Source organism: Capricornis sumatraensis, chromosome 10 (assembly GCF_032405125.1).
Source record: "Capricornis sumatraensis isolate serow.1 chromosome 10, serow.2, whole genome shotgun sequence".
Classification (NCBI taxonomy): domain Eukaryota; kingdom Metazoa; phylum Chordata; class Mammalia; order Artiodactyla; family Bovidae; genus Capricornis; species Capricornis sumatraensis.
Window position 1 is genome coordinate 50,932,632 of NC_091078.1, and position 12,759 is coordinate 50,945,390.

At 39.2% G+C, this 12,759-nt stretch overlaps 1 protein-coding gene across 1 annotated transcript in view; it reads right to left on the reverse strand.

Annotated features, from left to right (window-relative positions):
- GADL1 (glutamate decarboxylase like 1) overlaps positions 1–12,759 on the reverse strand; it is a 149,630-nt gene that overhangs the window by 74,492 nt on the left and 62,379 nt on the right. The window contains exon 12 of the mRNA XM_068982668.1: positions 4,749–4,800. Within this exon, the coding sequence (XP_068838769.1) occupies positions 4,749–4,800 (52 nt within the window). The remainder of the gene's footprint in view (positions 1–4,748; positions 4,801–12,759) is intronic.

A 12,759-nucleotide genomic window follows, 5' to 3' on the forward strand; every position in this document is an offset into this window, starting at 1 on the left:
TATACTGGTAGGAAAATACGTCCTCTTCAAGTGGATGAATAGCACCATTAAAATCTCTACTGTGTGAGACACATCGTTGTGCTAATTTCTGCCTATATATTAGAAGGGGACCATGAAAAAATCATAGCATGTCAGAAGAAGGGCAACTTACATGTTCAATTTAATAAGAAACAGAATAGAACTCAAAATTTTTCTATGTTCCAGATATAAAATGTAGAAAAAAGTGACTTACTATTAATGCTTATTTCTAGGAACTCAGACAATAGTAATAAAGCTATTAAAGATACAGATGATCAAAGTGCAGTGGGATGAGTATTTTAAAAGAACTTCCTCATAACCCAAGGAACGTTCCTGGCAAACAAGGTCACATGTAGAGGCCAGTGTACCAGGGTGATGATAAGCGCTTGGGATGAGCAGGTGTCAGTGTGTGCTGAGGAAGGGTGATGTTGGAGACAGAGACAGGCGTCCTTCGTGAAGGGCTTCCTCGTCAGCCATGCTGGGCAGAGGGGCTTCCTCCCAGAAGAAACTGCAGAGTTTTAGTCCAGGGCACAGATTTCATTTTATTAGAGAGCCCTCATGGTGGCTGCAGTGTGGAGATGGGCTAAAAGGTCTGAGACTGGAAGCCGGGGATGAGTCGGGAGACAGTGCCGACCTGGGGGAACCTGATCTAAGGCGGTGGCTGGAGGAGTGGGGAAGGGAAACAGTGAAGCAGTATCAAGACTTTTTAAAGATGGATTGCTGCTGCTGCTGCTGCTGCTAAGTCACTTCAGTCGTGTTCAACTCTGTGCGACCCCATAGACGGCAGCCCACCGGGCGCCCCCATCCCTGAGATTCTCTAGGCAAGAATACTGGAGTGGGTTGCCATTTCCTTCTCAAATAAAGACGGATTAGAGTTCTAATAAAAGAGAAACTGGCTCATAGCTCTACTGGAAAAGAATTCCAAAAATTCATCTGGAAAATGAATTTATCCAACTGTTGATAAAGAAAATGGCTACACCTCAGGTTTAGAAATGATGAATTTGAGGCTTCTGAGAGAGTCTAATTGAAAATTTCAGGACGTACAAAGGACTAGCGTTCAGGAGACAAATCAAGGGTGGAGACATAATTGAGATGATTGATGGCAAAGCTCTAGATACAGATAAAACATTTCAGGTAGAGTATATAGACACAAGACAGGACCAAGACAGAAGACTGCAGAACACTGAAGTGGTGCCCAGATGAAGAAAACCGGGTTTTCTTATAGAACCGGAAAAGAAAAAGTCATATGGAAAGGAGAAAAACTAGGAGAGCAACCTAAAGGAGCCAAACCAGGAGCGAATTTCAAGAGGGGTAAAGTGGGTAATGGTGCAAAACGCTGCAGAAATCCAACAAGGAGATTAAAGAATGTGCGTTGGATTTAGCATTTATAATATGGTTGTGATCTAATATAACCGTAACAACTATGTTTAAAAAACTGTAAGTTGCAATCTGCTTGATACACATTGAATCCTAAGAGTAGGGTGCAATAACTATTAGAATACAAATAATTAGAGCTCCCTGGAAGAGGAATAAACTGTGAATTCTCTTACATAGGAAGTGTTCAGGCAGAAGTTGACTTCCAGTTACGAGAACTATCAAGAGAGGTTTCCTGCAGTGAGCAGGCAGTTGGCTAGATGTCCTTGAAGAGCCTTTGTAATTCGGAAAGTCGATAAAACCTAAATAACTCTTTCTAAGGCAGAACTCAGGAAGAGAAAAACAAAAAGTTGAATAATTAGGACTCTCCCAAGAGATCAAAATAAAATATGTGAATGATAGTATATACCTCTAGGAAACCATCTATTAGATCTTAGGTCCAACATAGAAAAACAGAATTTTCAGGGGCCTATGAATAATGCAGAATTCATTTGAAATGATAAGTTTCCATCATCTTCAAGAACATATATATTATTTTTATTCTTCTTAGGAAAAGATATTCAAGTACTGGATATGCTGTTTGGTGGTGTTCATTTACAGTTTTTAATGTTCCACTTAACACTCTCACAGGGAAAAATATATAAGGCATGACAGACTTTGGTTTTTCGCAAATTGACAGTCTTGCATTTTATAGACCTGGGTTCCCATCAAACCTGTGGTACCTCTTCTCTTAAGTATGCCTTCAACTCATATTTAATCAACCCAAGGAAGGCTTTTTTTTTTTTTTTAAACAAAAAGAGGCTAATCAACTTGACTCTTATATGTGACAGTCATGGTCTAAATTTACTTTATTTCTCTAAATGGATACAGAGAAAAGGGGTACATACAGAATCCCTTGTAAGTAGGAACTCTGGAGGACCACTGAAGAAACCGTCTTTCCTGCTTTGGGGCCATCTGGCTCCCAGAGATGAAATAACCAGGGCGGGAGGCTGCCTAATGATTACAATCCACCTTAACTTTCATTACAAGGATGTGAATGCTTGCATTTCCCTAAAGCTGATGGCAAGAGGTTCCTCCCTCAAACTCTAAGCCTTTAGGAAGAATATATACACAACTTTTAAATCAGTTCATAATTTTTCTCATCACTTTTCCTCTCAGCTCTATCAAAAGGCCATGCAATTCTGAAGCGTACAGCACTTTCCGTAAACCTTTTAGCTCCTACAACCAGAGAAATAAAGAAGGCACTTCAAACTTGAGAAAATAAAGAAGTAATTCAATCTCAAGAAAATGCAAGATGGTAACTCAAACTCAAGAAAATAAAAAAGGTGGTTCAGTCTTAGACTCAAGCCAATCATGCAGTTGTTGCTTCATCCTTACATGATACGTATGTATCTCCAGAAAATACAGACATTTTCTTCCCTTGATACAATGCCATTGCCATGTCTAACAAAATTACGGATAATTCCTCCCAGTTCATATGAGAAATTCCCCAACTGTTTCAAAATTTACTATTTATAAGTGACTCCTTTAAAATAGGATTCCAGTGTCTACCTGTTGCCTTTGGTTGTCCTGTCTCTTAGGTGTCTTTGATTCTGAAAATGATCATCATTACTTTCTCCTTTATTTTTCTTCATGCCACTGACCTGCTGAAACCAAGTCAGCTGTCCTGTGGAATGTTCCACATTCTAAATGTCTTCTAGCTTCTTTCTAGTGTTATTAGAAAGTCATTTAAATGTGGATTCTTCTGCTATTTTTGCAAGTCCCTTTCTATCTCTAGTTTTCAAGGGGTTTGAATTCTTAGAACCTTCTGATCTGATGTCCCCTTGCAGACAGTGAGGAAATCCACGGCCAGGAGTCTCCAGAGAGTGTCTCGCAAAGTTGTCTGAGGGCCCTCCTCACACCCCACTGGAGTTACTGCACTGGTCTCCCAACTTGTCTCGCTTATTCTTTTCTTGTCCTCCCCTGACCATCACCACCCTCTTTCTGGTGACATCCAGCACCGTCTTTCAAATGGAAATCAGACTCCCTTCTGCTTAAAATTTCTTCAAGGGTAATTACACTTCAAGGGGGTATTGCAAAAGCCAAAGGCCTTTACCAGCACCTACATGGCGCCAGCAGACTCAGTCTCTGCCCACCTCTCCACACCAGCACCTGCTATACCCTAACCTTGCTCGATGCACCTTCCTTTGGCTCCTCAAGGGGGCAGAACTTCTTCAGTTTCATGCCTTGCGGATTCCACCTGGAACGCCTTTCCCTTGAACCTCTGCATGGCGTGCTTCTCATCCACGCACAGCAGGTCTCAGCACCAAGAAAGCCCCCGGGGGCCCTCCCTGAACCCAAAACAAACAGGCCACCCCCACCCCCGCCACCATTTCAGCATGTTTGTTTATCTATCACTCTATTTATTCCCACATCTGGAACTGTCCAATTAGCTATCCATAATTATTTATTATCGCTCATGTATCTCTTTTATTGTTTCCTCAGTATGTTTTACTGTTTCCTGAAGACTTCCCCGGCCCTGGTGTTCCTCATTTAACAATCTGCTTGCTTAATTGCCTGTTACTTTCCCTTTGAACGTAAGCACCATAAGAGCAGGGAGCGTCCCTGTCTTGCATCCCCACCCCACAGCAATTGCTCAAAAAATCTTGCTGAATGAATAAATACCAAAATATAGCCAAATTGCTTATACATAGGATAGATTCCTAGGCTATAGCCTCTAGGTGATTTTTACATTATCTTAAAAGTTGCTCCAAAGTATACACTATAAGAAGGTCTAACTGAACCTCACATTTCATATTTCTTAAAATCAGATTTCAATAATATTTTATCATTTTAGCCATACATTAATATTTTAGGAAAAAAAACAATATTCTCTTTGTAACCACTTTGTTTCTTATTTATAACAAACAGTCCAACAACAGAATGATTTATTTTCCCATTGTTCCAAAGCTAATAAGCTCTCATTATTCTATAAAAAGAGAAAACTATCTGCCCTATTGTACATTCACTTTAATTGATTTTTCACCTACAGGCCCCACTATAACACAGTTCAGTATTTTAAGTACAATCATTATACAACTTAATATATCAAGATAGAGGTCATAATTTATTCCATATTATCTTTGGTAATTATTATCGAGCACTTTAATTTTCAATACTCAAAGGCAAGTGTTCTCTGTGAGTCCAACAAAGGAAAAATACTCAGAATAAATTAACATAATGGACTCTATGAATTAAGCTAATGACTTGCTTTAAGTCTGCAACACAAAAACCAATGAAATATAACAGATTAGAAAATTACCACCTTCATCACTGTTGACTGACAAAACCACAAGTACAACTCTGTAATCACTTACTTCCATCAGTAGCTTGAATCCTTCTCTTTTCTTGATTTCTTCTACTAGGTACCTAAAAAAAGTCACAATAATATTTATAAACTGCAATCTAAACATTCCATGAACCTGACTGACATACAATGAAACTATCATATAATTTCCAGTGTAGAGACAAGGCTTGGAAATAAGTAAGGGTTCATACACAGATACAGGATTGGATTTAGATAGATATATCTATCTAAATGTAGATAGCTTACTGCAATTCACGGGGCCTGAGTAAAAGGCTAAATCTTTTTCATGAGATGATGTCTAGCTCATGTGTTAGCATCAGACTTTGAGTGAAAGCCACTCAGAGTAGACTGGATACATATCTCTGACCATGTGGGATTTCACATTCATATTCTAGATGGGGATTTAGCATAGGTACTTAAATTCTCTAGCTGGCATAGTGGAAAGGGTTTCCAGTGTGTAGTTTTGCTTGCGTGTTCTTTTTAGATCAAGGAAGTGTAACACCCTCTTTCCCAAAGGCCAGGCCACAGGGAGCAAAGACTGATCACTGATATCATGCTAAAAGTAAGTGGATTGTAGACATTAATAGAATGCCTATGAAATTATCACAAATATCAAGGAAAAGAGAATTATCATGCCATAAGCAAAGGCTGCAGCTACATGAAATATGCAATTTTATGGAGAAAAGACTATGATGACATTGACAATGTAGAGTAAATTAACATTGACTCTGCCCTCCTGGGCTTTGTTGTTGTCTATATGAAAAGATAAGTCTTTTGAACAACTAGTCTTGAGAACTAGTGATTTGATCATGAACTTTGAAAAATGCATAACATTTGACACAGAATTTCAAATTTGGAGGTCAAATATAAGGAAACAATCAGAGATGATGACAAAAATGTACTTGCCAAGGAATTTTTTATATATAATAGCCAAAAGGAAGGAAGGAAGGAAGGAAGGAAGGGATAGAGGGAGGAGTAGTTTTGAAAATCCTGTCCATATCATATGGAATTACGATGCCATGACATGGAACTGCAATATCATGGCATGGAACATGATCATGTAACTGAATTACATACATTCAATTAACATTTAAGGACAACAAAGAAATGTTTCCCTTTGGACCTCAATTCCCTTACCTGTAAAACTGGAATAAACTATGCTGATTTTCCAATCTCAAATGGATGTTGTAAAAATATTAAATAAAATCATACATAAAAAATTATATGGAATATAAACTGTGAAAATGGAGGATTATTATTATTATGTTTATTTACTAAAGGACATCCCAGAATGTGGGTATTGAATACATCAGTTAGTGGGATGCAGTTCTTTTTTCCAAAACATTTTTTTTTAAGTTTTTTTGCATAAGGTTAAATATTGGTGTTTAACATAAAGATTATAAAAATAATCTTTAATTTACAAAAAAATTATATTAACTTTAATTTTAAATTATTAAAAAATCTTATAAGAATCCTATCAGTATTAAATGGATAAAAATGAGTATTTTATATTGAGCAATAATGTGATACTTCACACACACAGACTCACAAAGTATCTGATGTTCTTTCCACATACTCCTTTCCCTGAATAATTTTTCAGCAGATGTTATGTAGCTGTAAAGTTTTTACACCCTTAGCACACTGCCTAACTTTCAATAAAAGCAATTCTGATGGTCAATAAACATCAGAAAAATGCTTAAGGTCATTAGTAATCAGAGAAGTGCAAACGGAAATAACAATACTAAACCACGTTGCCAACAGGACACTGGAAACAAATTTAAATAGCGACAACATTTGGTGCTAGTGAATGTGACAGAGAGCTGCTACAAACCGTTCAAAATTAATAACACTCATATATTCTTATACAGCAAACCAGTTATGAGGTGCTTGTCTACCAGGAAAATCTCATCAACACTAAGGTAGGTAGATAGATGGCTTATTGCATGGATGGATGGATAATAGGTTGGTAGGTAGATGGATCGTTGGATGGATGGATGGATGGCTGGATAGGTAGGTAGGTAAGTAGATGGATTTTTGAATGGATGGATGGATGGCTGGATGGATAGGTAGGTAGGTAAGTAGATAGATTGTTAAATGGATGGATGGATGGATGGATGGATGGATGAATTGATGGTTAGGTAAACAGGTAGGTAGGGAGATGGGTGGATTGCTGGGTGGATAGATGGATAGGTAGACAGACAAACAGAGATGGCAATATAGATAGAGACAGAAACAGAGACAGACAGATGGTAGATGCATACACATATGTTACCACATCTACATTACATGTGTATGTGTATGTCTTCCATACAGAATAATTAGAAGCAAAACTAATATCCAGAAATTGACAAAGGTAAAATAAAGTGTATTATAGCAACACATGTTCTATGATGCAGCTATTAAAAGAGGATGGATTATATCCACTTCAATTAAACCACAGAGATGCTCATGATGCATTAGACATGAAAGCCGGGGACTGAGAGATACAGATAATGTGATTCCACTTTTTAAGAAGCTCTAAAAAAGAAAGCATAAGTGATCCCTCTCCACATGTATACATGAGCACGGAATAAAGCATGGACGACCAATCAGAAGTCCTTGATGTGACCGAGGAAGGGAAAAACCGGATGCAATGCAGGGAAAGGGACTGTTCAATCTCTGCAAAGTTTCATAGGTGTGGTTACTTACAATTTTTGAAAAGGAAACTAATAAATGAAAAAATATAAGTTACAAAGCAAAATAAAACACACATACAAGCTTTATCTATACAAGGACCAGCTTTGTGAATCCTATTTTTTCCTTATCTTCTCAGGCACAAATGTAAAGGCAATCTGCAAACTCAATGCCAGGATTCCATCCTGAGGGGGCCTGCACTAACCCTGAACACCCCCCAGACTACAGAATCTGGGGAAGGACTCTAGAAGATTCTAGATGTGTAACTGATTGACTCTGTGACTCTAGGCAAACTCCTCAGCCTCTCTGAGCCTGCCTCAGCTTTCTCATGCACAAAATGGAGAAGGAACTAGGTTGGTAGAACTCTTCCCCAGTAGATTATGACTACATGACATGCTGCCTATAGTCTTGATTTAAAATATCTGTCAAACTGGTGAACACTGCTCCTGGGGAAAAAGCATGCTAGAGCACATCTGAATCATTTCCGTTAAAATTCTGCTCTGTGCTAACCATGAGGCTCTGGGTTTTGTGTCAAGGTCAATGTCCCCATTCAGTCACTCTCAGACTCTGTAAAACCTGGTGTAACACTTCAGCTGAACTGAGGGTAGAGGAGATCTGCATAAAGAATTATAACAATAATAAACGGTTTATACCAGAGTTTCCAAACTATTTTTCCATGATATATTGTGCTAATAGGTTTCCCACTTATCCATTCAAATATATTTGAGCAATGTTAGGCTTATCAATTAGATTATTTTTGTCTGAAAGTAGGCGTGTACTTGGCTTAATTCATAAGAACATTTATTGAACTGTTTGGGAGGTTCAATAATGTCACCAAAAACCAGGCTTTTTCAATTATTTCAGCCTGCCATGTTTGTAGTGTTATTGAATTCTCTCCCGTTCACAAGACGGCAGCCACAGCTCTGCCCATCACATCCACATATGACAGTGTCCCAGGAAGGAAGATAAGAGGTTAGAAAGTATTTTTTCTTAGTTTTGTTCTATTTAGGTAAGAATATTTTCCCCAGAAGGCTTCACAGAATTCTTCCTGTCTCTTATTGACTGAATCTGAGTCATATATCCATCCCTAAAGTCATGATTGGCAAAGAGGGTAGACTTAGATCAAAGTTCCCAGTTGGAATACTGCTGTCTATACAGAATGGAGGCTCTGTTGGCAGGGAAAAAGGAATGGTATAGCTTTTCCAGTCCCCTTCTCAATTCACCAGCCTCCTAGAGTCTCCCTGGAGTGCTCTGGACCAAGCGTGTCTTCTGGTCTCATCTCCTCCCTAAGTTTCTGAGATTTTTTTTCCAATGGTATTTGGATGAACACTCAACAATGTCTGCCTACTGGCTAAAGTGAAGTTAGAATTGTACCTATATTACAGGCCTTTCAGAGACTTCAATGTGCTAACACTTTGAACCTCCAAGAGAGGACTAATGCATCGGTTTGCATTTCTCAAACATACTTGACTGTGGAGACATTTTTTGGAACAACAACTATTAAGATCTTCTGAAAGCCTATGACCCCACAGAGTGTAGGTTCAAAAATGCTAGTTTCTAAACTAGTGCCTCTTCTACAGGGTACCTACCCTCTTCTTAAATAAATGCTTAAATAAACTGAGTTTTGGGGAGGAAATCCAAACAAATTCTGCCTATGTTCATAGGTGATTTATTCCTCACAACTTTTCAATATATAAAAACAGTCTAAAGATAAAATTGTGAAAAAAAAAAAAACTCTATTCTTATCTGACGCAAGCCATAAAAAAAGAAAAGATGTATACTGCGGTTTTGGATAAAACTCAGGAACCACAAACCACTTCTACCAAAAGGCATTGTATTGTTCAGAAAGCAACAATGACTTCATAAAATTCACTGTCCTTTCCACTAAGCTTAGCAAAAGAGAGAAATACTATACATTAGTAAGAGTTTTCACCAATCCTACTGGGTAAAAACAAACAAACAAACAAAAACTCATTCTATTAAGATTCTGGCTTAGTTTTGAAGTGTACAAAATGAAATCTTGCTCTGAAACATTTCCTGTCCTTCGTTCCATGTGTCCATCTAATACTTGTGTATTTCACTTGCCCTTTTTGAAGGGCATGCATTCCTTTCCGTAAATAGCTTTTCCAGTCCCCTTCTCAATTCACCAGCCTCCTGGAGTCTCCCTGGAGTGCTCTGGACCAAGCGCGTCTTCTGGTCTCATCTCCTCATGGGAAATTTCTTCTGGTGCAATGGAGCCTCCCTGAGTTTCTGAGATTTTTTTTCCATCTGGTTTGTGCATGCTCTGCGTGCATGAGAACACATGGCATGGCCTGTGTGATTCATCACAGACACCTGCATGTTCCATTCTACTGCACTGCGATGCTTTTAAAAAATATAAATATAAGAAAAAATGCAAATGTTGGCCCTTCTAGAGTCTTCGACACTCTCTCCCTCTTCTCACCTAGAGAAATACACTAGCACAAAGGTGCCATTGTATAACCGCTTACCTTTTCCATACTGGTACCAATAAATCCCTCAGTATTCACGCAAGTCAATGAAATGAATTCCATCTGAGAGATTACAGAGATTGTGCGTCAAGGGAGCAGATAAATGATACACGGGAGACCTAGCAAAGCAGCAGAACGGGAGTTCCTGAGCTGTTTGTTGTTGTTGAAAAGACTTACGCACGTGACTCTTCTGGATTTGCTTTAAAAATTGCCCCTCAGTGAATATCCATTTAACTAGTGTCGTAACAACGGCCTACAAGGTGCCCTCAGCAACCAGAAGCCCTGAGGACTGTAACACATTTTCAGTTTTCCTAAGCAGATATCAGAGATCACAACTGTCTGCTTTCTGCTGGAAATGGTGATTTTTAAACCCCAGCCTTCTCGGTTTCAATTATGCTTAATAATCACATGCTGCTTTAGGCTCACGATGTCACTGGTTTTCAAACAACCAAAGAAAAAGGCAGGGTTTTAGGCATTAATATTTCTTGAAAGCAATGTTCTCTCATTCAGTGAAATGACAAGGGTCAAATGGAAATTAGGGAATGCCTTGGAGATCTTCTAGGAACTAATTAGTCCCTTCTTTCTGGATTTGACAACTCATGAAACAGGAATTGTCCTCTTGAGAAGGTCTGTTCTTGCTTCCCTGAGAGAAGAGGGAGCATCTGACTAGGGTGATGCTGTCCACTGGTCCATCAAAACCTGGGCCTTACATCTTAAGGGCAATATACAAAATTTTAAAATATTTACTTATTTTTATTTATTTATTTTGGCTATGCCAGACCTTAGTTGCAGCACGCGGGATCTTTCATCTTTATAATGGCGAGTGGGATTGTTTGTCATGGTGTGCAAACTCTTAGTTGTGGCATGTGGGGTCTAGTTCTCAGACCAGGGACTGAACCTGGGTCCCCTGAACTGGGGAGCTTCCGAGGCGGCGCTAGTGGTAAAGAACCTGCCTGCCAATGAAGGAGACGCAGGAGATGAAGGTTTAATCCCTGGGTCGGGAAGGTCCCAAGAAGTAGGAAATGGCAACCCACTTCAATACTCTTGCCTGGGAAATCTCATGGACAGAGGGACCTGGTGGGCTACAGTCCATGGGGTCACAAAGAGTCAGAGACAATTTAGTGACTGAAAAACAACAACCACCACTTCATTAGGAGCTCGGGGTTCTGGCCAGTGGCCACCAGGGAAGCCCCCAATATACACATTTTCAAACTAAGCTCCGTTCTGGTTCAGGAACGTGGAAGTATTGTGTCCACGGAGTCAGTGCAATCCTCACGGCAGTGGGCCAGGGGAAAAGACTTACACAGCCTTCCCCGTGTTTGAGAGACCTGACTTAGGCAGGCCTGTGGGAACGGATACCTTATCTACCTCGGCTACTGATGACTTATGTGCACCCCAAACAGCAACACAATTGTTATCTGCAGCTTTCTTTTGCTAAAGCTATCTACTGAAGAAAGTCATACTTCTTGGAAACAAAATGATGCCGCTGTGACCTAGCAATTAGCCAAATACAGTCTTCTGACCATGGATGAGAGTTTTTATTAGGTAAACTCTAAAACAAGTGGCTGAAGGTCAGTAGGCTTGATGAGAAGTGGTATTTTAACTCCTACCAGCCAGTGGTTTGAACGGATTGTATTGGTTCATATAATCAGTGGTGCTCTAGAGCTGGTTTGTACTGGTTAGTGAGATCCAACTGTTAAATATAAGAGCATTTACAAGCTATGGCTGTTGGCAGCTTGAAATTTTCCACAGTGGGAGTACCTATACCATGGAAATTGGCAGACATTACAAATTGTGGCTTTTCTTCCTCCTAAGATCCAGTTTACTAGTACACAATTGCACATGGGCACCAGCAAGTAGAATAAACATCAGAATTCAGAAAATGTTTCCTCTTTCCTGAATAGCAGACCACACTTCATTTGAAAAAAATAAAATCATGAAAATAAAGCACTTATGTTGCTAACTTAAAATAATTGTTATTCCCAGAGAAACTTTCTCCAAGTTGATAATTTCACATTTGTTTCAAGTGACATGCCTAAGAGGACTCTGCCTTGGCACCGGGGATGGGGGACGTGGATGGCTTGTGCCCACTCCAGGAAAGGACTGCTGGATAACAAGAATGTGGGAAGTTAAAGCAAGACAGCCATTGTGACTAACAGCATGACAGAAAAGGGACCACTTTTCAAATATTTAAATATAGGTCACAGAGCCTGCAGTGATGCTCACTGAAATGTTAATTCAATTCAATTCAACATGACAAACATTTACAAACAATAAGTGTTGTTGAATTGAATTGAAATGTTAACATTTATTCTCCTGTGGTATTTCTCTGCAAAAATTAGGAGGTATCCTTAGACTATAAATTAAATTCCACCCTGAGATGAATGTTAACTTTGCAATAAATATGATCATCAAATATTTATATCTAGCTTTGTTTCAAGACACCTGCCATTGAATTACTTAGTGGCTTAGATAAAATAATGCAGAGTCTACCATACTTGTATAGTATGAGAAAAACACAAACAGGGCAATAGAACTTTCTGAACCTTTTAGTTCAATGGGCAACTATGAATATTTATGGTTGACAGTTTCACGTTTTCACCACTGGGTAGTTATCTCCCAACTTCTGAAGACATCTGTCAGAAAGAACTAAAACCTTCTCAGGATTGTTGAAAAGGGAGCACTCTCTCCTCTAAACCTTGAAGTTGAACCTGGGAGGCTACAGATCTGACCCTCTTGGGAACTACCTTCCTACAGGGGAGTAAACGCAATGTGATGGGGAGCAGATCTGACTGATGAACAGAAATTAAGGCCTGGTGAACTTGCCTAAGCACTTAGAACAAGCCATTCCACGGTCAT